The 25,676-nt window shown below is 50.8% G+C and overlaps 1 protein-coding gene across 1 annotated transcript in view; it reads left to right on the forward strand.

Annotated features, from left to right (window-relative positions):
* TBC1D5 (TBC1 domain family member 5) overlaps nucleotides 1–25,676 on the forward strand; it is a 1,704,599-nt gene that overhangs the window by 995,479 nt on the left and 683,444 nt on the right. Inside the window, exon 11 of the mRNA XM_078664018.1 lies at nucleotides 1,413–1,480. Coding sequence (XP_078520144.1) covers nucleotides 1,413–1,480 — 68 coding nt within the window. The remainder of the gene's footprint in view (nucleotides 1–1,412; nucleotides 1,481–25,676) is intronic.

Raw genomic sequence — 25,676 nt, forward strand, 5'->3', positions numbered from 1 at the left:
GGCCTATGTAAAGGGCAACACATAAATGGAAGCCAAGGGTTCAGAACGCAAATGACGATTTCGAGGTGAAATCGTCACTCGAATGTGCTGAAAATATATGTACATGTTGCGCTCGTCATTCTCGGTCTTTTGATACCAAATTCGTAAAACTTTGACGAAGTTTTAATTCTCGAGTCCAGAACGATTATACGAATCCAGAATTTTCAGAACCACACGACACTCGTTTTGCAGCCTTAAATTTTATTATAAAAGCGACCCCAATCCGATATCGTTATGAGTATGTACCCTTTTAACAAATGTTTAGTCTTCTTCATGATTTTGCTTTTTAATATCATTTTTAAATTAACTTTTCAGTATTCTAATGTTCACAAATGTCTTGTATGCTTAAATATATCTGGTTTTATGTTCTAATGTCTATCTCTCTGTCCCAGTGTCCATGTCTCTGTGCCTCCCAGTCCTAATGCCTGTCACTCTGTCCCAGTGCCCATGCCTCTCTGTGCCTCCCAGTCCTAATGCCTGTCACTCTGTCCCAGTGCCCATGCCTCTCTGTGCCTCCCAGTCCTAATGCCTGTCTCTCTGTCCCAGTGTCCATGTCTCTGTGCCTCCCAGTCCTAATGCCTGTCACTCTGTCCCAGTGCCCATGCCTCTCTGTGCCTCCCAGTCCTAATGCCTGTCACTCTGTCCCAGTGCCCATGCCTCTCTGTGCCTCCCAGTCCTAATGCCTGTCACTCTGTCCCAGTGCCCATGCCTCTCTGTGCCTCCCAGTCCTAATGCCTGTCACTCTGTCCCAGTGCCCGTCACTCTGTCCCAGTGCCCATGCCTCTCTGTGCCTCCCAGTCCTAATGCCTGTCACTCTGTCCCAGTGCCCATGCCTCTCTGTCCCTCCCAGTCCTAATGTCTGTCTCTCTGTCCCAGTGCCCATGCCTCTCTGTGCCTCCCAATCCTAATGCCTGTCACTCTGTCCCAGTGCCCATGCCTCTCTGTGCCTCCCAGTCCTAATGCCTGTCACTCTGTCCCAGTGCCCATGCCTCTCTGTGCCTCCCAGTCCTAATGCCTGTCACTCTGTCCCAGTGCCCATGCCTCTCTGTGCCTCCCAGTCCTAATGTCTGTCTCTCTTTCCCAGTGCCCATGCCTCTCTGTGCCTCCCAGTCCTAATGTCTGTCTCTCTGTCCCAGTGTCCATGCCTCTCCGTGCCTCCCAGTCCTAATGCCTGTCACTCTGTCCCAGTGTCCATGTCTCCGTGCCTCCCAGTCCTAATGTCTGTCTCTCTGTCCCAGTGTCTGTCTCCCTGTACCTTCCAATGTTCATGCTGTTAATAATACAGTATATTTGAGATAAACAAGTCGATCTGAGCGGGTGTTTCCTGGTTCCAGGTGGGCCGTTACATATGAATTTTCTTCTTTTCATTTTAGAGTTTATGGAACAGATTCTTCCAGGACAAAGAGCTTCGAGCAATGATCGAGCAAGATGTAACAAGAACGTACGTAGGACCCTGAGGCTGAAAGGGACCCGAGGGGAGGGGGGGGGATGGAAGGGAATGGGGGGGAAGGGGTAATGAACTGTTCAAGCAGAATCTCATATGTCTAAACAGCAGTGGACTTCAGGGTGGAGGGGTGGGATGGACTTTTTCCATGAGGAACAGGGTCAGTGCTGATCTGCATTAGTTGGGCCTCTGTCTGGATTGGCACACTGGATGAAAAACGATGGATTGGAATGCTATCTTAACGATTTACACTGGTTTGACTATTTGCAAGCATTCTTCCCCTCACCATTTGGGTGTGTGATGCATGGAAACTAGAAACTGGCGCAGCTTTTCATGCTCAATACTACTAACGTTTGGGAACTCAATCAGTAGTAACTTTGTACCCATTCAAAGGGTACTTCTGCAGGAGCAGATTTAGGACTTTTTGGTAAACGGTTTGCTATATATATTTTTAAGATCCTGATCCAAAAAATGAACAAGTTAAAACTTCTTTGTGAAATCAAAACAAGAAAAACTGATGCAAGCATAGCAGAGCCGACTCAGGGCCCCAGACCCAAAAACCAAGCCAAGAATGCAATTCACTGGTGACACACTCCAAGGACCCCTGCTGAAGCTACTCCCCTGCCCATCCCATCCCACCCCACCCCACCCCACCCCACTTGGGCCTGGGACTTCTCCCAGGGAACTCATGCTTTTGGTCACGTACAACACAGCGGCCTGGAGTCCCAGCCTGGGGTCACTTATTTTAAATGTATTTCCACTGCACACACTCGTCTTCGCCTCTGCTGCAAAAAAGTCTTAATGGAAGAGTTGTCAAAAAGGTGCATCTGAGCCAGGCTCCATGTGTCTAGTCCTCGACTTTTATCAAGTGACTGAGGCCCCATGTACTCAGCCTGAGTCACAAATATAGGAGGTCACCTGGGCAAATGAATAGGGCGAGCTGCACCAGAGCCGAGCTATGGGTCAGGCTTAATACTCCATACACAAAATGAAAAAGATGAGTAGGTATATCATGCAACAAACATAATGCAAAAATGGCACATCAGATTATATCACTGTATAGACAGACATTTATTAAAACTGAATTTTTAGCAGCATTCATAGCTCGCCCCCAGCGCCAATGCCATTACTGAACTAAGAGGCAAGTCCATAGTATGTACACCATAAACCTGGCCTAGATTCTTATTATAGCTGAAGCAACGTTATAGTCTGTTAAATCAACCGTCAGAGGTGCTTGTACAGTGCAACTGAAGTCAAGTTTTACAAATTGTGCTCATATGTGTTAATAAAGACAAAGGAGGCAATCTCAAATATATTATTTTCAAAGGATCAATCAATTTGGACAAGTGGTATTGATTCCAGGTTATCTGGTTTCACATTTTGAAATTCATCCCCCAGATGAGTAGATGTCTGTCCGTCTCTCGCTCTCACATTCACGTTAAAGGTCCTGTTTTATTTGTCATTTTTAGTTCACAGTGAGAAAAACCCATAAAGATGTAGCCGACTACCATGCCAAGAATGCATTTACAGGGGGGCGAGGGGGTGGAGTGTCGCACACTATACACCCCCCACGCCCCTGTGTTCAAGCACTAAGAAATCTCAGTCTGACCCTATTTCTGGGCTCTTTGGGGTGCTTCGTTCTGCCCCTCTGTGAGGCCTGCCCATCCACTGTGCCAGTTTCCAACAGATTGTCGTCCTGTCTGCAAACTTCCTACAGGTAAAGCTTTCCTGGTGCAGCCTATATTCTCACTTCCTACAGGTAAGGTCTTCCTTGCCCACCCAGCCTTCCCACTTCCTACAGGTAAGGCCTTCCGGCCCATCGAGTGGGCCTTTTGACCCACAGGAAAAGCCTTCCTGGCCCTGTCCTTGTGCTCACTTCCACAGGTAAAGTCTTCGCAGCCCATCTAGTTGCCCTTTTCTTAAAGGTTTCCTTCCTTGCCCAGGTTTCCCACTTTCTACAGATTAAGGCGACCAATGCACCCTGTCCATTACCCTACATATGAAGCCTGGCTTGCCTCTCTAGCCTGCTCTCTTCGGCAGCTACGGCCTAGCGGAGCCAGTGTGTTGTCCTTCCTGTTCCTTGCCTGCATAGACCCTACATCTGTACTGTCTCAGTGCTGTTATATTACTGTCCTGGTCCTCTGCTGTTTAGCTCATTCACTGGTGCCTACATCACCTCTTCTGGGTGCCAGATGTATCAAAGGGTTTTACCCATTCTGTGTCTATGGGAAAATGCGTTCATACATATACCCTAGATCTCGAAGAAGCTGTTGGGTTTAGTCTTTGAAAGCTCTTTACCTCCCTGGTACCTGTAGATGTACAGGAGGAATGAAAGGCACCACTATAGGGAGTACCTACTACTTTGGTGCCAGGATGCTCCATGCCCTGAGAATGCACAGCACGGTCCCTACATGTTGTGCGTATATTCGTGATCTGCTTTGCGACCCACCCTTTATTGGGCCGACACCAGGATTGTGCTCCTCTCCCAGGGCATTGATTAAAGCCAGACCGGCGTTTTGAGACTGTCATTCATCGCTGGCGACAGATCTGTCCTCGATTTGGAGGAGGGCAAGCGTTGCACCACAGGCTGGCATAAGGTGCGCCCCCTTCACATTGTCAGTGCACCTCCCAACAGCTGCTTTGCACCTGCAGCTACTTTTTAAATTGGAGTGAGTGCAGGGACTCCCTCATTTGCATAGGGCCACGCCCACTTCGTTTGCACCCTCACAAACTGTGCCCTGGCATGATCCATATTACAGATCAGCTCATGCCAGTGTCTGCAGCCCCTTCTGCAATACAAAAGCGCCCAAAACATCTGCACACCCCACTGCCCTCCTGGGACACCTCGTGTGATAGAGGCCCTGGTGTTCATGCACATTAAACATGTCAACACATACGTGTGGTGTGTACGTCATTTTATCCCTGCGTGTCCCCTTCATCTCCCTTGTGCCTGTTAAGGTCTTCGAGATTCAGCTACACACCTGTCCCACCAGCTCAACACAACTCACAGCTAAGAGCAGAGATTACAGCTCAGCTTGTAGCAGCAAACACACAACCTGACCTAGCGCCTAGACACCCCAGGGTAGGAGTGCTCTCTGTAACTCTCACTTTGATTTCATGATATAAGGGCCTGATTCGAGCCCTGTCTGCAGTAAGACAAACAGGCTAAAAGCAGAGATTACACCCCAGTTTAAGAAGCACACACAGGCACACTCATCTGCAGAGTGTGGAGGACAGCTCAAGGGCACATGCTTGTAGGGATTACAGAACAGCTCACCGCAGCCCGGGGAGTAACTAGAAGTTACTGTGCAGCTCACAGTAGGAGTGGATTTTACAGCACAGCTCAAAGTTACACGTAGGATAACTGTAGAGATTACAGTTCACAGCAACACCCAGTGAAACACAAACATGGCTCTCTGTAGTGTACACATAGGGAGTAGAGACAACTACAGTTACACATAGGTAGCAGGACTGAATAAAACACAACACCACATAGGCTGGCAGCAGAGGGCAACAGTTTAATGAAACACGGGCTAGCAGCACAGAATAAAGCACAACTCACAGCAGCACACAGGCTGGCAGCAGAAAACAACACTGCTCACTGTAACACTGGCTAGCAGCACAGAATAAAGAACAACTCACAGCAGCACACAGACTGGCAGCAGAAAACAACACAGCTCAATGTAACACGGGCTAGCAGCACAGAGTAAAGCACAACTCACTGCAGCACACAGGCTGGCAGCAGACAACAACACTGCTTAATGCAACACTGTCTAGCAGCACAGAATAAAAACACAACTCACAACAGCACCCAGGCTGGCACCAGAGACGAACGCGGCCCACTGCAACACTGGCTAGCAGCACAGAATAAAGCACAACTCACAGCAGCACACAGACTGGCTGCAGAAAACAACACAGCTCACTGTAACACTTGCTAGCAGCACAGAATAAAGCACAACTCACAGCAGCACCCAGGCGGCAGCAGAGAACAACACGGCTCAATGTAACACGGGCTAGCAGCACAGAATAAAGCACAACTCACTGCAGCACTGAGGCTGGCAGTAGAGAACAACACAGCTCACTGTAACACTGGCTAGCAGCACAGAATAAAGCACAACTCACAGCAGCACCCAGGCGGCAGCAGAGAACAACACAGCTCAATGTAACACGGGCTAGCAGCACAGAATAAAGCACAACTCACAGCAGCAGCCAGGCGGCAGCAGAGAGCAACAGTTTAATGAAACACGGGCTAGCAGCACAGAATAAAACACAACTCGCAGCAGCACCCACGCTGGCAGCAGAGAGCAACAGTTTAATGAAACACGGGCTAGCAGCACAGAATAAAACACAACTCGCAGCAGCACCCACGCTGGCAGCAGAGAACAACACAGCTCAATGCAACACTGGCTAGCAGCACAGAATAAAGCAAAACTCACAGCAGCACCCAGGCGGCAGCAGAGAACAACACAGCTCAATGTAACACGGGCTAGCAGCACAGAATAAAGCACAACTCACAGCAGCACACAGGCTGGCAGCAGAAAACAACACTGCTCACTGTAACACTGGCTAGCAGCACAGAATAAAGAACAACTCACAGCAGCACACAGACTGGCAGCAGAGAACAACACCGCTCAATGTACCACTGGCTAGCAGCACAGAATAAAGAACAACTCACAGCAGCACACAGACTGGCAGCAGAAAACAACACAGCTCAATGTAACACGGGCTAGCAGCACAGAGTAAAGCACAACTCACTGCAGCACACAGGCTGGCAGCAGACAACAACACTGCTTAATGCAACACTGTCTAGCAGCACAGAATAAAAACACAACTCACAACAGCACCCAGGCTGGCACCAGAGACGAACGCGGCCCACTGCAACACTGGCTAGCAGCACAGAATAAAGCACAACTCACAGCAGCACACAGACTGGCTGCAGAAAACAACACAGCTCACTGTAACACTTGCTAGCAGCACAGAATAAAGCACAACTCACAGCAGCACCCAGGCGGCAGCAGAGAACAACACGGCTCAATGTAACACGGGCTAGCAGCACAGAATAAAGCACAACTCACTGCAGCACTGAGGCTGGCAGTAGAGAACAACACAGCTCACTGTAACACTGGCTAGCAGCACAGAATAAAGCACAACTCACAGCAGCACCCAGGCGGCAGCAGAGAACAACACAGCTCAATGTAACACGGGCTAGCAGCACAGAATAAAGCACAACTCACAGCAGCACCCAGGCGGCAGCAGAGAACAACACAGCTCAATGCAACACTGGCTAGCAGCACAGAATAAAGCACAACTCACAGCAGCACCCAGGCGGCAGCAGAGAACAACACGGCTCAATGTAACACGGGCTAGCAGCACAGAATAAAGCACAACTCACTGCAGCACTGAGGCTGGCAGTAGAGAACAACACAGCTCACTGTAACACTGGCTAGCAGCACAGAATAAAGCACAACTCACAGCAGCACCCAGGCGGCAGCAGAGAACAACACAGCTCAATGTAACACAGGCTAGCAGCACAGAATAAAACACAACTCACAGCAGCACCCAGGCGGCAGCAGAGAACAACACGGCTTAATGTAACACGGGCTAGCAGCACAGAATAAAGCACAACTCACAGCAGCACACAGGCTGGCAGCAGAAAACAACACCACTCAATGTACCACTGGCTAGCAGCACAGAATAAAGCACTACTCACAGCAGCACCCAGGCGGCAGCAGAGAACAACACGGCTCAATGTAACACGGGCTAGCAGCACAGAATAAAGCACAACTCACAGCAGCACACAGGCTGGCAGCAGAAAACAACACTGCTCAATGTAACACGGGCTAGCAGCACAGAATAAAGAACAACTCACAGCAGCACACAGACTGGCAGCAGAGAACAACACCGCTCAATGTAACACTGGGTAGCAGCACAGAATATAGCACTACTCACAACAGCACCCAGGCTGGCTGCTGAAAACAACACTGCTCAATGTACCACGGGCTAGCAGCACAGAATAAAGCACAACTCACAGCAGCACACAGGCTGGCAGTAGAGAACACAGCTCAACATAACACTGGCTAGCAGCGCAGAGTAAAGCACAACTCACTGCAGCACACAGGCTGGCAGCAGACAACAACACTGCTTAATGCAACACTGTCTAGCAGCACAGAATAAAAACACAACTCACAACAGCACCCAGGCTGGCACCAGAGACGAACGCGGCCCACTGCAACACTGGCTAGCAGCACAGAATAAAGCACAACTCACAGCAGCACACAGACTGGCTGCAGAAAACAACACAGCTCACTGTAACACTTGCTAGCAGCACAGAATAAAGCACAACTCGCTGCAGCACCCAGGCTGGCAGCTGAGGACAATACAGCTCAATGTAATCCTGGCTAGCAGCACCGAATAAAGCACAACTCACAGCAGCACCCAGGCTTACAGCAGAGAACAACACAGCTCAATGTAACACTGGCTGCAGAAAACAACACAGCTCAACGTAACACTGGCTTGCAGCACAGAATAAAGCACAACTCACAGCAGCACACAGACTGGCATGAGAGAACACCTCGGCTCAATGCAGCACTGGCTAGCAGTACAGAATAAAGCACAACTCACAGCAGCACACAGACTGGCTGCAGAAAACAACACAGCTCAATGTACCACTGGCTAGCAGCACAGAAGAAAGGACAACTCGCAGAAGCACACAGGCTGGCAGGAGAGAACAACAGAGCTCAATGTACCACTGGCTAGCAGCACAGAATAAAGCACAACTCGCAGAAGCACACAGGCTGGCAGGAGAGAACAACACAGCTCAATGTACCACTGGCTAGCAGCACAGAATAAAGCACAACTCGCAGAAGCACACAGGCTGGCAGGAGAGAACAACACAGCTCAATGTACCACTGGCTAGCAGCACAAAATAAAGCACAACTCGCAGAAGCACACAGGCTGGCAGGAGAGAACAACACCGCTCAATGCAACACTGGCTAGCAGCACAGAATAAAGCACAACTCGCAGCAGCACACAGACTGGCATGAGAGAACAACTCGGCTCAATGCAGCACTGGCTAGCAGTACAGAATAAAGCACAACTCACAGCAGCACACAGACTGGCTGCAGAAAACAACACAGCTCAATGTACCACTGGCTAGCAGCACAGAAGAAAGGACAACTCGCAGAAGCACAGAGGCTGGCAGGAGAGAACAACACAGCTCAATGTACCACTGGCTAGCAGCACAAAATAAAGCACAACTCGCAGAAGCACACAGGCTGGCAGGAGAGAACAACACCGCTCAATGCAACACTGGCTAGCAGCACAGAATAAAGCACAACTCGCAGCAGCACACAGACTGGCATGAGAGAACAACTCGGCTCAATGCAGCACTGGCTAGCAGTACAGAATAAAGCACAACTCACAGCAGCACACAGACTGGCTGCAGAAAACAACACAGCTCAATGTACCACTGGCTAGCAGCACAGAATAAAGCACAACTCGCAGAAGCACACAGACTGGCTGCAGAAAACAACACAGCTCACTGTAACACTGGCTAGCAGCACAGAATAAAGCACAACTCGCTGCAGCACGCAGGCTGGCAGGAGAGAACAACACAGCTCAATGTACCACTGGCTAGCAGCACAGAATAAAGCACAACTCGCTGCAGCACGCAGGCTGGCAGGAGAGAACAACACAGCTCAACGTACCACTGGCTAGCAGCACAGAATAAAGCACAACTCGCAGAAGCACACAGGCTGGCAGGAGAGAACAACACAGCTCAATGTACCACTGGCTAGCAGCACAGAATAAAGCACAACTCGCAGAAGCACAGAGGCTGGCAGGAGAGAACAACACAGCTCAATGTACCACTGGCTAGCAGCACAGAATAAAGCACAACTCGCAGAAGCACACAGGCTGGCAGGAGAGAACAACACAGCTCAATGTACCACTGGCTAGCAGCACAGAATAAAGCACAACTCGCAGAAGCACACAGGCTGGCAGGAGAGAACAACACAGCTCAATGTACCACTGGCTAGCAGCACAAAATAAAGCACAACTCGCAGAAGCACACAGGCTGGCAGGAGAGAACAACACAGCTCAATGTACCACTGGCTAGCAGCACAGAATAAAGCACAACTCGCAGAAACACACAGGCTGGCAGGAGAGAACAACACTGCTCAATGCAACACTGGCTAGCAGCACAGAATAAAGCACAACTCGCAGCAGCACACAGACTGGCTGCAGAAAACACAGCTCAATGTAACACTGGCTAGCAGCACAGAATAAATCACAACTCGCTGCAGCACCCAGTCTGGCAGCAGAGAACAACACCGCTCAATGTACCACTGGCTAGCAGCACAGAATAAAGCACAACTCGCAGAAGCACACAGACTGGCTGCAGAAAACAACACAGCTCACTGTAACACTGGCTAGCAGCACAGAATAAAGCACAACTCGCTGCAGCACCCAGTCTGGCAGCAGAGAACAACACAGCTCAATGTAACACTGGCTAGCAGCACAGAAGAAAGCACAACTCACAGCAGCACACAGACTGGCTGCAGAAAACACAGCTCAATGTACCACTGGCTAGCAGCACAGAATAAATCACAACTCGCTGCAGCACCCAGGCTGGCAGGAGAGAACAACACAGCTCAATGTACCACTGGCTAGCAGCACAGAATAAAGCACAACTCGCAGCAGCACACAGGCTGGCAGGAGAGAACAACATAGCTCAATGTACCACTGGCTAGCAGCACAGAATAAAGCACAACTCGCAGAAGCACACAGGCTGGCAGGAGAGAACAACACAGCTCAATGTACCTCGGGCTAGCGGCACAGAATAAAGCACAACTCGCAGCACCACACAGACTGGCTGCAGAAAACCACACAGCTCACTGTAACACTGGCTAGCAGCACAGAATAAAGCACAACTCTCTGCAGCACCCAGGCTGGCAGGAGAGAACAACACAGCTCAATGTACCACTGGCTAACAGCACAGAATAAAGCACAACTCACAGCAGCACACAGACTGGCTGCAGAAAACCACACAGCTCACTGTAACACTGGCTAGCAGCACAGAATAAATCACAACTCGCTGCAGCACCCAGGCTGGCAGGAGAGAACAACACAGCTCAATGTACCACTGGCTAGCGGCACAGAATAAAGCACAACTCACAGCAGCATACAGACTGGCTGCAGAAAACAACACAGCTCACTGTAACACTGGCTAGCAGCACAGAATAAAGCACAACTCGCAGAAGCACACAGGCTGGCAGGAGAGAACAACACCGCTCAATGTACCACTGGCTAGCAGTACAGAATAAAGCACAACTCGCAGAAGCACACAGGCTGGCAGGAGAGAACAACACAGCTCAATGTACCACTGGCTAGCAGCACAGAATAAAGCACAACTCACAGCAGCACACAGACTGGCTGCAGAAAACCACACAGCTCACTGTAACACTGGCTAGCAGCACAGAATAAATCACAACTCGCTGCAGCACCCAGGCTGGCAGGAGAGAACAACACAGCTCAATGTACCACTGGCTAGCGGCACAGAATAAAGCACAACTCACAGCAGCATACAGACTGGCTGCAGAAAACAACACAGCTCACTGTAACACTGGCTAGCAGCACAGAATAAAGCACAACTCGCAGAAGCACACAGGCTGGCAGGAGAGAACAACACAGCTCAATGTACCACTGGCTAGCAGCACAGAATAAAGCACAACTCGCGAAAGCACACAGGCTGGCAGGAGAGAACAACACAGCTCAACGTACCACTGGCTAGCAGCACAGAATAAAGCACAACTCGCAGAAGCACACAGGCTGGCAGGAGAGAACAACACAGCTCAATGTACCACTGGCTAGCAGCACAGAATAAAGCACAACTCGCAGAAGCACGCAGGCTGGCAGGAGAGAACAACACAGCTCAATGTACCACTGGCTAGCAGCACAGAATAAAGCACAACTCGCAGAAGCACACAGGCTGGCAGGAGAGAACAACACCGCTCAATGTACCACTGGCTAGCAGCACAGAATAAAGCACAACTCGCAGAAGCACACAGGCTGGCAGGAGAGAACAACACCGCTCAATGTACCACTGGCTAGCAGTACAGAATAAAGCACAACTCGCAGAAGCACACAGGCTGGCAGGAGAGAACAACACAGCTCAATGTACCACTGGCTAGCAGCACAGAATAAAGCACAACTCGCGAAAGCACACAGGCTGGCAGGAGAGAACAACACAGCTCAACGTACCACTGGCTAGCAGCACAGAATAAAGCACAACTCGCAGAAGCACACAGGCTGGCAGGAGAGAACAGCACAGCTCAATGTACCACTGGCTAGCAGCACAGAATAAAGCACAACTCGCAGAAGCACGCAGGCTGGCAGGAGAGAACAACACAGCTCAATGTACCACTGGCTAGCAGCACAGAATAAAGCACAACTCGCAGAAGCACACAGGCTGGCAGGAGAGAACAACACCGCTCAATGTACCACTGGCTAGCAGCACAGAATAAAGCACAACTCGCAGAAGCACACAGGCTGGCAGGAGAGAACAACACAGCTCAATGTACCACTGGCTAGCAGCACAGAATAAATCACAACTCGCAGAAGCACACAGGCGTGCAGGAGAGAACAACACCGCTCAATGCAACACTGGCTAGCAGCACAGAATAAAGCACAACTCGCAGCAGCACACAGACTGGCTGCAGAAAACAACACAGCTCACTGTAACACTGGCTAGCAGCACAGAATAAATCACAACTCGCTGCAGCACCCAGTCTGGCAGCAGAGAACAACACTGCTCAATGTACCACTGGCTAGCAGCACAGAATAAAGCACAACTCGCAGCAGCACACAGACTGGCTGCAGAAAACAACACAGCTCACTGTAACACTGGCTAGCAGCACAGAATAAAGCACAACTCGCAGAAGCACACAGGCTGGCAGGAGAGAACAACACAGCTCAATGTACCACTGGCTAGCAGCACAGAATAAAGCACAACTCGCAGAAGCACACAGGCTGGCAGGAGAGAACAACACAGCTCAATGTACCACTGGCTAGCAGCACAAAATAAAGCACAACTCGCAGAAGCACACAGGCTGGCAGGAGAGAACAACACAGCTCAATGTACCACTGGCTAGCAGCACAGAATAAAGCACAACTCGCAGAAACACACAGGCTGGCAGGAGAGAACAACACTGCTCAATGCAACACTGGCTAGCAGCACAGAATAAAGCACAACTCGCAGCAGCACACAGACTGGCTGCAGAAAACACAGCTCAATGTAACACTGGCTAGCAGCACAGAATAAATCACAACTCGCTGCAGCACCCAGTCTGGCAGCAGAGAACAACACCGCTCAATGTACCACTGGCTAGCAGCACAGAATAAAGCACAACTCGCAGAAGCACACAGACTGGCTGCAGAAAACAACACAGCTCACTGTAACACTGGCTAGCAGCACAGAATAAAGCACAACTCGCTGCAGCACCCAGTCTGGCAGCAGAGAACAACACAGCTCAATGTAACACTGGCTAGCAGCACAGAAGAAAGCACAACTCACAGCAGCACACAGGCTGGCAGGAGAGAACAACATAGCTCAATGTACCACTGGCTAGCAGCACAGAATAAAGCACAACTCGCAGAAGCACACAGGCTGGCAGGAGAGAACAACACAGCTCAATGTACCTCGGGCTAGCGGCACAGAATAAAGCACAACTCGCAGCACCACACAGACTGGCTGCAGAAAACCACACAGCTCACTGTAACACTGGCTAGCAGCACAGAATAAAGCACAACTCTCTGCAGCACCCAGGCTGGCAGGAGAGAACAACACAGCTCAATGTACCACTGGCTAACAGCACAGAATAAAGCACAACTCACAGCAGCACACAGACTGGCTGCAGAAAACCACACAGCTCACTGTAACACTGGCTAGCAGCACAGAATAAATCACAACTCGCTGCAGCACCCAGGCTGGCAGGAGAGAACAACACAGCTCAATGTACCACTGGCTAGCGGCACAGAATAAAGCACAACTCACAGCAGCATACAGACTGGCTGCAGAAAACAACACAGCTCACTGTAACACTGGCTAGCAGCACAGAATAAAGCACAACTCGCAGAAGCACACAGGCTGGCAGGAGAGAACAACACCGCTCAATGTACCACTGGCTAGCAGTACAGAATAAAGCACAACTCGCAGAAGCACACAGGCTGGCAGGAGAGAACAACACAGCTCAATGTACCACTGGCTAGCAGCACAGAATAAAGCACAACTCACAGCAGCACACAGACTGGCTGCAGAAAACCACACAGCTCACTGTAACACTGGCTAGCAGCACAGAATAAATCACAACTCGCTGCAGCACCCAGGCTGGCAGGAGAGAACAACACAGCTCAATGTACCACTGGCTAGCGGCACAGAATAAAGCACAACTCACAGCAGCATACAGACTGGCTGCAGAAAACAACACAGCTCACTGTAACACTGGCTAGCAGCACAGAATAAAGCACAACTCGCAGAAGCACACAGGCTGGCAGGAGAGAACAACACCGCTCAATGTACCACTGGCTAGCAGCACAGAATAAAGCACAACTCGCAGAAGCACACAGGCTGGCAGGAGAGAACAACACCGCTCAATGTACCACTGGCTAGCAGTACAGAAGAAAGCACAACTCGCAGAAGCACACAGGCTGGCAGGAGAGAACAACACAGCTCAATGTACCACTGGCTAGCAGCACAGAATAAAGCACAACTCGCGAAAGCACACAGGCTGGCAGGAGAGAACAACACAGCTCAACGTACCACTGGCTAGCAGCACAGAATAAAGCACAACTCGCAGAAGCACACAGGCTGGCAGGAGAGAACAACACAGCTCAATGTACCACTGGCTAGCAGCACAGAATAAAGCACAACTCGCAGAAGCACGCAGGCTGGCAGGAGAGAACAACACAGCTCAATGTACCACTGGCTAGCAGCACAGAATAAAGCACAACTCGCAGAAGCACACAGGCTGGCAGGAGAGAACAACACCGCTCAATGTACCACTGGCTAGCAGCACAGAATAAAGCACAACTCGCAGAAGCACACAGGCTGGCAGGAGAGAACAACACAGCTCAATGTACCACTGGCTAGCAGCACAGAATAAATCACAACTCGCAGAAGCACACAGGCGTGCAGGAGAGAACAACACCGCTCAATGCAACACTGGCTAGCAGCACAGAATAAAGCACAACTCGCAGCAGCACCCAGGCGGCAGCAGAGAACAACACTGCTCAATGTACCACTGGCTAGCAGCACAGAATAAATCACAACTCGCTGCAGCACCCAGTCTGGCAGCAGAGAACAACACTGCTCAATGTACCACTGGCTAGCAGCACAGAATAAAGCACAACTCGCAGCAGCACACAGACTGGCTGCAGAAAACAACACAGCTCACTGTAACACTGGCTAGCAGCACAGAATAAAGCACAACTCGCTGCAGCACCCAGTCTGGCAGCAGAGAACAACACAGCTCAATGTAACACTGGCTAGCAGCACAGAATAAAGCACAACTCGCAGCAGCACACAGGCTGGCAGGAGAGAACAACATAGCTCAATGTACCACTGGCTAGCAGCACAGAATAAAGCACAACCCGCAGAAGCACACAGGCTGGCAGGAGAGAACAACACAGCTCAATGTACCTCGGGCTAGCGGCACAGAATAAAGCACAACTCGCAGCAGCACACAGACTGGCTGCAGAAAACCACACAGCTCACTGTAACACTGGCTAGCAGCACAGAATAAAGCACAACTCGCTGCAGCACCCAGGCTGGCAGGAGAGAACAACACAGCTCAATGTACCACTGGCTAGCAGCACAGAATAAAGCACAACTCACAGCAGCACACAGACTGTCTGCAGAAAACCACACAGCTCACTGTAACACTGGCTAGCAGCACAGAATAAAGCACAACTCGCTGCAGCACCCAGGCTGGCAGGAGAGAACAACACAGCTCAATGTACCACTGGCTAGCGGCACAGAATAAAGCACAACTCACAGCAGCACACAGACTGGCTGCAGAAAAAAACACAGCTCACTGTAACACTGGCTAGCAGCACAGAATAAAGCACAACTCGCAGAAGCACACAGGCTGGCAGGAGAGAACAACACCGCTCAATGTACCACTGGCTAGCAGTACAGAATAAAGCACAACTCGCAGAAGCACACAGGCTGGCAGGAGAGAACAACACAGCTCAATGTACCACTGGCTAGCAGCACAGAATAAAGCACAACTCGCGGAAGCACACAGGCTGGCAGGAGAGAACAACACAGCTCAACGTACCACTGGCTAGCAGCACAGAATAAAGCACAACTCGCAGAAGCACACAGGCTGGCAGGAGAGAACAACACAGCTCAATGTACCACTGGCTAGCAGCACAGAATAAAGCACAACTCGCAGAAGCACGCAGGCTGGCAGGAGAGAACAACACAGCTCAATGTACCACTGGCTAGCAGCACAGAATAAAGCACAACTCGCAGAAGCACACAGGCTGGCAGGAGAGAACAACACCGCTCAATGTACCACTGGCTAGCAGCACAGAATAAAGCACAACTCGCAGAAGCACACAGGCTGGCAGGAGAGAACAACACCGCTCAATGTACCACTGGCTAGCAGTACAGAATAAAGCACAACTCGCAGAAGCACACAGGCTGGCAGGAGAGAACAACACAGCTCAATGTACCACTGGCTAGCAGCACAGAATAAAGCACAACTCGCGAAAGCACACAGGCTGGCAGGAGAGAACAACACAGCTCAACGTACCACTGGCTAGCAGCACAGAATAAAGCACAACTCGCAGAAGCACACAGGCTGGCAGGAGAGAACAACACAGCTCAATGTACCACTGGCTAGCAGCACAGAATAAAGCACAACTCGCAGAAGCACGCAGGCTGGCAGGAGAGAACAACACAGCTCAATGTACCACTGGCTAGCAGCACAGAATAAAGCACAACTCGCAGAAGCACACAGGCTGGCAGGAGAGAACAACACCGCTCAATGTACCACTGGCTAGCAGCACAGAATAAAGCACAACTCGCAGAAGCACACAGGCTGGCAGGAGAGAACAACACAGCTCAATGTACCACTGGCTAGCAGCACAGAATAAATCACAACTCGCAGAAGCACACAGGCGTGCAGGAGAGAACAACACCGCTCAATGCAACACTGGCTAGCAGCACAGAATAAAGCACAACTCGCAGCAGCACACAGACTGGCTGCAGAAAACAACACAGCTCACTGTAACACTGGCTAGCAGCACAGAATAAATCACAACTCGCTGCAGCACCCAGTCTGGCAGCAGAGAACAACACTGCTCAATGTACCACTGGCTAGCAGCACAGAATAAAGCACAACTCGCAGCAGCACACAGACTGGCTGCAGAAAACAACACAGCTCACTGTAACACTGGCTAGCAGCACAGAATAAAGCACAACTCGCAGAAGCACACAGGCTGGCAGGAGAGAACAACACAGCTCAATGTACCACTGGCTAGCAGCACAGAATAAAGCACAACTCGCAGAAGCACACAGGCTGGCAGGAGAGAACAACACAGCTCAATGTACCACTGGCTAGCAGCACAAAATAAAGCACAACTCGCAGAAGCACACAGGCTGGCAGGAGAGAACAACACAGCTCAATGTACCACTGGCTAGCAGCACAGAATAAAGCACAACTCGCAGAAACACACAAGCTGGCAGGAGAGAACAACACTGCTCAATGCAACACTGGCTAGCAGCACAGAATAAAGCACAACTCGCAGCAGCACACAGACTGGCTGCAGAAAACACAGCTCAATGTAACACTGGCTAGCAGCACAGAATAAATCACAACTCGCTGCAGCACCCAGTCTGGCAGCAGAGAACAACACCGCTCAATGTACCACTGGCTAGCAGCACAGAATAAAGCACAACTCGCAGAAGCACACAGACTGGCTGCAGAAAACAACACAGCTCACTGTAACACTGGCTAGCAGCACAGAATAAAGCACAACTCGCTGCAGCACCCAGTCTGGCAGCAGAGAACAACACAGCTCAATGTAACACTGGCTAGCAGCACAGAAGAAAGCACAACTCACAGCAGCACACAGACTGGCTGCAGAAAACACAGCTCAATGTACCACTGGCTAGCAGCACAGAATAAATCACAACTCGCTGCAGCACCCAGGCTGGCAGGAGAGAACAACACAGCTCAATGTACCACTGGCTAGCAGCACAGAATAAAGCACAACTCGCAGCAGCACACAGGCTGGCAGGAGAGAACAACATAGCTCAATGTACCACTGGCTAGCAGCACAGAATAAAGCACAACTCGCAGAAGCACACAGGCTGGCAGGAGAGAACAACACAGCTCAATGTACCTCGGGCTAGCGGCACAGAATAAAGCACAACTCGCAGCACCACACAGACTGGCTGCAGAAAACCACACAGCTCACTGTAACACTGGCTAGCAGCACAGAATAAAGCACAACTCTCTGCAGCACCCAGGCTGGCAGGAGAGAACAACACAGCTCAATGTACCACTGGCTAACAGCACAGAATAAAGCACAACTCACAGCAGCACACAGACTGGCTGCAGAAAACCACACAGCTCACTGTAACACTGGCTAGCAGCACAGAATAAATCACAACTCGCTGCAGCACCCAGGCTGGCAGGAGAGAACAACACAGCTCAATGTACCACTGGCTAGCGGCACAGAATAAAGCACAACTCACAGCAGCATACAGACTGGCTGCAGAAAACAACACAGCTCACTGTAACACTGGCTAGCAGCACAGAATAAAGCACAACTCGCAGAAGCACACAGGCTGGCAGGAGAGAACAACACCGCTCAATGTACCACTGGCTAGCAGTACAGAATAAAGCACAACTCGCAGAAGCACACAGGCTGGCAGGAGAGAACAACACAGCTCAATGTACCACTGGCTAGCAGCACAGAATAAAGCACAACTCACAGCAGCACACAGACTGGCTGCAGAAAACCACACAGCTCACTGTAACACTGGCTAGCAGCACAGAATAAATCACAACTCGCTGCAGCACCCAGGCTGGCAGGAGAGAACAACACAGCTCAATGTACCACTGGCTAGCGGCACAGAATAAAGCACAACTCACAGCAGCATACAGACTGGCTGCAGAAAACAACACAGCTCACTGTAACACTGGCTAGCAGCACAGAATAAAGCACAACTCGCAGAAGCACACAGGCTGGCAGGAGAGAACAACACAGCTCAATGTACCACTGGCTAGCAGCACAGAATAAAGCACAACTCGCGAAAGCACACAGGCTGGCAGGAGAGAACAACACAGCTCAACGTACCACTGGCTAGCAGCACAGAATAAAGCACAACTCGCAGAAGCACACAGGCTGGCAGGAGAGAACAACACAGCTCAATGTACCACTGGCTAGCAGCACAGAATAAAGCACAACTCGCAGAAGCACGCAGGCTGGCAGGAGAGAACAACACAGCTCAATGTACCACTGGCTAGCAGCACAGAATAAAGCACAACTCGCAGAAGCACACAGGCTGGCAGGAGAGAACAACACCGCTCAATGTACCACTGGCTAGCAGCACAGAATAAAGCACAACTCGCAGAAGCACACAGGCTGGCAGGAGAGAACAACACCGCTCAATGTACCACTGGCTAGCAGTACAGAATAAAGCACAACTCGCAGAAGCACACAGGCTGGCAGGAGAGAACAACACAGCTCAATGTACCACTGGCTAGCAGCACAGAATAAAGCACAACTCGCGAAAGCACACAGGCTGGCAGGAGAGAACAACACAGCTCAACGTACCACTGGCTAGCAGCACAGAATAAAGCACAACTCGCAGAAGCACACAGGCTGGCAGGAGAGAACAACACAGCTCAATGTACCACTGGCTAGCAGCACAGAATAAAGCACAACTCGCAGAAGCACGCAGGCTGGCAGGAGAGAACAACACAGCTCAATGTACCACTGGCTAGCAGCACAGAATAAAGCACAACTCGCAGAAGCACACAGGCTGGCAGGAGAGAACAACACCGCTCAATGTACCACTGGCTAGCAGCACAGAATAAAGCACAACTCGCAGAAGCACACAGGCTGGCAGGAGAGAACAACACAGCTCAATGTACCACTGGCTAGCAGCACAGAATAAATCACAACTCGCAAAAGCACACAGGCGTGCAGGAGAGAACAACACCGCTCAATGCAACACTGGCTAGCAGCACAGAATAAAGCACAACTCGCAGCAGCACCCAGGCGGCAGCAGAGAACAACACTGCTCAATGTACCACTGGCTAGCAGCACAGAATAAATCACAACTCGCTGCAGCACCCAGTCTGGCAGCAGAGAACAACACTGCTCAATGTACCACTGGCTAGCAGCACAGAATAAAGCACAACTCGCAGCAGCACACAGACTGGCTGCAGAAAACAACACAGCTCACTGTAACACTGGCTAGCAGCACAGAATAAAGCACAACTCGCTGCAGCACCCAGTCTGGCAGCAGAGAACAACACAGCTCAATGTAACACTGGCTAGCAGCACAGAATAAAGCACAACTCGCAGCAGCACACAGGCTGGCAGGAGAGAACAACATAGCTCAATGTACCACTGGCTAGCAGCACAGAATAAAGCACAACCCGCAGAAGCACACAGGCTGGCAGGAGAGAACAACACAGCTCAATGTACCTCGGGCTAGCGGCACAGAATAAAGCACAACTCGCAGCAGCACACAGACTGGCTGCAGAAAACCACACAGCTCACTGTAACACTGGCTAGCAGCACAGAATAAAGCACAACTCGCTGCAGCACCCAGGCTGGCAGGAGAGAATAACACAGCTCAATGTACCACTGGCTAGCAGCACAGAATAAAGCACAACTCACAGCAGCACACAGACTGTCTGCAGAAAACCACACAGCTCACTGTAACACTGGCTAGCAGCACAGAATAAAGCACAACTCGCTGCAGCACCCAGGCTGGCAGGAGAGAACAACACAGCTCAATGTACCACTGGCTAGCGGCACAGAATAAAGCACAACTCACAGCAGCACACAGACTGGCTGCAGAAAAAAACACAGCTCACTGTAACACTGGCTAGCAGCACAGAATAAAGCACAACTCGCAGAAGCACACAGGCTGGCAGGAGAGAACAACACCGCTCAATGTACCACTGGCTAGCAGTACAGAATAAAGCACAACTCGCAGAAGCACACAGGCTGGCAGGAGAGAACAACACAGCTCAATGTACCACTGGCTAGCAGCACAGAATAAAGCACAACTCGCGGAAGCACACAGGCTGGCAGGAGAGAACAACACAGCTCAACGTACCACTGGCTAGCAGCACAGAATAAAGCACAACTCGCAGAAGCACACAGGCTGGCAGGAGAGAACAACACAGCTCAATGTACCACTGGCTAGCAGCACAGAATAAAGCACAACTCGCAGAAGCACGCAGGCTGGCAGGAGAGAACAACACAGCTCAATGTACCACTGGCTAGCAGCACAGAATAAAGCACAACTCGCAGAAGCACACAGGCTGGCAGGAGAGAACAACACAGCTCAATGTACCACTGGCTAGCAGCACAGAATAAAGCACAACTCGCAGAAGCACACAGGCTGGCAGGAGAGAACAACACAGCTCAATGTACCACTGGCTAGCAGCACAGAATAAAGCACAACTCGCAGAAGCACACAGGCGTGCAGGAGAGAACAACACCGCTCAATGCAACACTGGCTAGCAGCACAGAATAAAGCACAACTCGCAGCAGCACACAGACTGGCTGCAGAAAACAACACAGCTCACTGTAACACTGGCTAGCAGCACAGAATAAATCACAACTCGCTGCAGCACCCAGTCTGGCAGCAGAGAACAACACCGCTCAATGTACCACTGGCTAGCAGCACAGAATAAAGCACAACTCGCAGCAGCACACAGACTGGCTGCAGAAAACACAGCTCACTGTAACACTGGCTAGCAGCACAGAATAAATCACAACTCGCTGCAGCACCCAGTCTGGCAGCAGAGAACAACACAGCTCAATGTACCACTGGCTAGCAGCACAGAAGAAAGCACAACTCGCAGCAGCACACAGACTGGCTGCAGAAAACCACACAGCTCACTGTAACACTGGCTAGCAGCACAGAATAAAGCACAACTCGCAGCAGCACACAGGCTGGCAGGAGAGAACAACACAGCTCAATGTACCACTGGCTAGCAGCACAGAATAAAGCACAACTCGCAGAAGCACACAGGCTGGCAGGAGAGAACAACACAGCTCAATGTACCACTGGCTAGCAGCACAGAATAAAGCACAACTCGCAGAAGCACACAGGCTGGCAGGAGAGAACAACACAGCTCAATGTACCACTGGCTAGCAGCACAGAATAAAGCACAACTCGCAGCAGCACACAGACTGGCTGCAGAAAACAACACAGCTCACTGGAACACTGGCTAGCAGCACAGGATAAAGCACAACTCGCAGAAGCACACAGGCTGGCAGGAGAGAACAACACAGCTCAATGTACCTCGGGCTAGCGGCACAGAATAAAGCACAACTCGCAGCACCACACAGACTGGCTGCAGAAAACCACACAGCTCACTGTAACACTGGCTAGCAGCACAGAATAAAGCACAACTCTCTGCAGCACGCAGGCTGGCAGGAGAGAACAACACAGCTCAATGTACCACTGGCTAGCAGCACAGAATAAAGCACAACTCGCAGAAGCACACAGGCGTGCAGGAGAGAACAACACCGCTCAATGCAACACTGGCTAGCAGCACAGAATAAAGCACAACTCACAGCAGCACACAGACTGGCTGCAGAAAACCACACAGCTCACTGTAACACTGGCTAGCAGCACAGAATAAATCACAACTCGCTGCAGCACCCAGGCTGGCAGGAGAGAACAACACCGCTCAATGTACCACTGGCTAGCAGCACAGAATAAAGCACAACTCACAGCAGCACACAGACTGGCTGCAGAAAACAACACAGCTCACTGGAACACTGGCTAGCAGCACAGAATAAAGCACAACTCACAGCAGCACACAGACTGGCTGCAGAAAACAACACAGCTCACTGGAACACTGGCTAGCAGCACAGAATAAAGCACAACTCGCAGAAGCACACAGGCTGGCAGGAGAGAACAACACAGCTCAATGTACCACTGGCTAGCGGCACAGAATAAAGCACAACTCACAGCAGCACACAGACTGGCTGCAGAAAACAACACAGCTCACTGGAACACTGGCTAGCAGCACAGAATAAAGCACAACTCGCAGAAGCACACAGGCTGGCAGGAGAGAACAACACCGCTCAATGTACCACTGGCTAGCAGTACAGAAGAAAGCACAACTCGCAGAAGCACACAGGCTGGCAGGAGAGAACAACACAGCTCAATGTACCACTGGCTAGCAGCACAGAATAAAGCACAACTCGCGAAAGCACACAGGCTGGCAGGAGAGAACAACACAGCTCAACGTACCACTGGCTAGCAGCACAGAATAAAGCACAACTCGCAGAAGCACACAGGCTGGCAGGAGAGAACAACACAGCTCAACGTACCACTGGCTAGCAGCACAGAATAAAGCACAACTCGCAGAAGCACACAGGCTGGCAGGAGAGAACAACACAGCTCAATGTACCACTGGCTAGCAGCACAGAATAAAGCACAACTCGCAGAAGCACGCAGGCTGGCAGGAGAGAACAACACAGCTCAATGTACCACTGGCTAGCAGCACAGAATAAAGCACAACTCGCAGAAGCACACAGGCTGGCAGGAGAGAACAACACCGCTCAATGTACCACTGGCTAGCAGCACAGAATAAAGCACAACTCGCAGAAGCACACAGGCTGGCAGGAGAGAACAACACAGCTCAATGTACCACTGGCTAGCAGCACAGAATAAATCACAACTCGCAGAAGCACACAGGCGTGCAGGAGAGAACAACACCGCTCAATGCAACACTGGCTAGCAGCACAGAATAAAGCACAACTCGCAGCAGCACCCAGGCGGCAGCAGAGAACAACACTGCTCAATGTACCACTGGCTAGCAGCACAGAATAAATCACAACTCGCTGCAGCACCCAGTCTGGCAGCAGAGAACAACACTGCTCAATGTACCACTGGCTAGCAGCACAGAATAAAGCACAACTCGCAGCAGCACACAGACTGGCTGCAGAAAACAACACAGCTCACTGTAACACTGGCTAGCAGCACAGAATAAAGCACAACTCGCTGCAGCACCCAGTCTGGCAGCAGAGAACAACACAGCTCAATGTAACACTGGCTAGCAGCACAGAATAAAGCACAACTCGCAGCAGCACACAGGCTGGCAGGAGAGAACAACATAGCTCAATGTACCACTGGCTAGCAGCACAGAATAAAGCACAACCCGCAGAAGCACACAGGCTGGCAGGAGAGAACAACACAGCTCAATGTACCTCGGGCTAGCGGCACAGAATAAAGCACAACTCGCAGCAGCACACAGACTGGCTGCAGAAAACCACACAGCTCACTGTAACACTGGCTAGCAGCACAGAATAAAGCACAACTCGCTGCAGCACCCAGGCTGGCAGGAGAGAACAACACAGCTCAATGTACCACTGGCTAGCAGCACAGAATAAAGCACAACTCACAGCAGCACACAGACTGTCTGCAGAAAACCACACAGCTCACTGTAACACTGGCTAGCAGCACAGAATAAAGCACAACTCGCTGCAGCACCCAGGCTGGCAGGAGAGAACAACACAGCTCAATGTACCACTGGCTAGCGGCACAGAATAAAGCACAACTCACAGCAGCACACAGACTGGCTGCAGAAAAAAACACAGCTCACTGTAACACTGGCTAGCAGCACAGAATAAAGCACAACTCGCAGAAGCACACAGGCTGGCAGGAGAGAACAACACCGCTCAATGTACCACTGGCTAGCAGTACAGAATAAAGCACAACTCGCAGAAGCACACAGGCTGGCAGGAGAGAACAACACAGCTCAATGTACCACTGGCTAGCAGCACAGAATAAAGCACAACTCGCGGAAGCACACAGGCTGGCAGGAGAGAACAACACAGCTCAACGTACCACTGGCTAGCAGCACAGAATAAAGCACAACTCGCAGAAGCACACAGGCTGGCAGGAGAGAACAACACAGCTCAATGTACCACTGGCTAGCAGCACAGAATAAAGCACAACTCGCAGAAGCACGCAGGCTGGCAGGAGAGAACAACACAGCTCAATGTACCACTGGCTAGCAGCACAGAATAAAGCACAACTCGCAGAAGCACACAGGCTGGCAGGAGAGAACAACACCGCTCAATGTACCACTGGCTAGCAGCACAGAATAAAGCACAACTCGCAGAAGCACACAGGCTGGCAGGAGAGAACAACACCGCTCAATGTACCACTGGCTAGCAGTACAGAATAAAGCACAACTCGCAGAAGCACACAGGCTGGCAGGAGAGAACAACACAGCTCAATGTACCACTGGCTAGCAGCACAGAATAAAGCACAACTCGCGAAAGCACACAGGCTGGCAGGAGAGAACAACACAGCTCAACGTACCACTGGCTAGCAGCACAGAATAAAGCACAACTCGCAGAAGCACACAGGCTGGCAGGAGAGAACAACACAGCTCAATGTACCACTGGCTAGCAGCACAGAATAAAGCACAACTCGCAGAAGCACGCAGGCTGGCAGGAGAGAACAACACAGCTCAATGTACCACTGGCTAGCAGCACAGAATAAAGCACAACTCGCAGAAGCACACAGGCTGGCAGGAGAGAACAACACCGCTCAATGTACCACTGGCTAGCAGCACAGAATAAAGCACAACTCGCAGAAGCACACAGGCTGGCAGGAGAGAACAACACAGCTCAATGTACCACTGGCTAGCAGCACAGAATAAATCACAACTCGCAGAAGCACACAGGCGTGCAGGAGAGAACAACACCGCTCAATGCAACACTGGCTAGCAGCACAGAATAAAGCACAACTCGCAGCAGCACACAGACTGGCTGCAGAAAACAACACAGCTCACTGTAACACTGGCTAGCAGCACAGAATAAATCACAACTCGCTGCAGCACCCAGTCTGGCAGCAGAGAACAACACTGCTCAATGTACCACTGGCTAGCAGCACAGAATAAAGCAC

The sequence above is a fragment of the Lissotriton helveticus genome, chromosome 10 (assembly GCF_964261635.1).
Source record: "Lissotriton helveticus chromosome 10, aLisHel1.1, whole genome shotgun sequence".
In the NCBI taxonomy this organism is placed as follows: domain Eukaryota; kingdom Metazoa; phylum Chordata; class Amphibia; order Caudata; family Salamandridae; genus Lissotriton; species Lissotriton helveticus.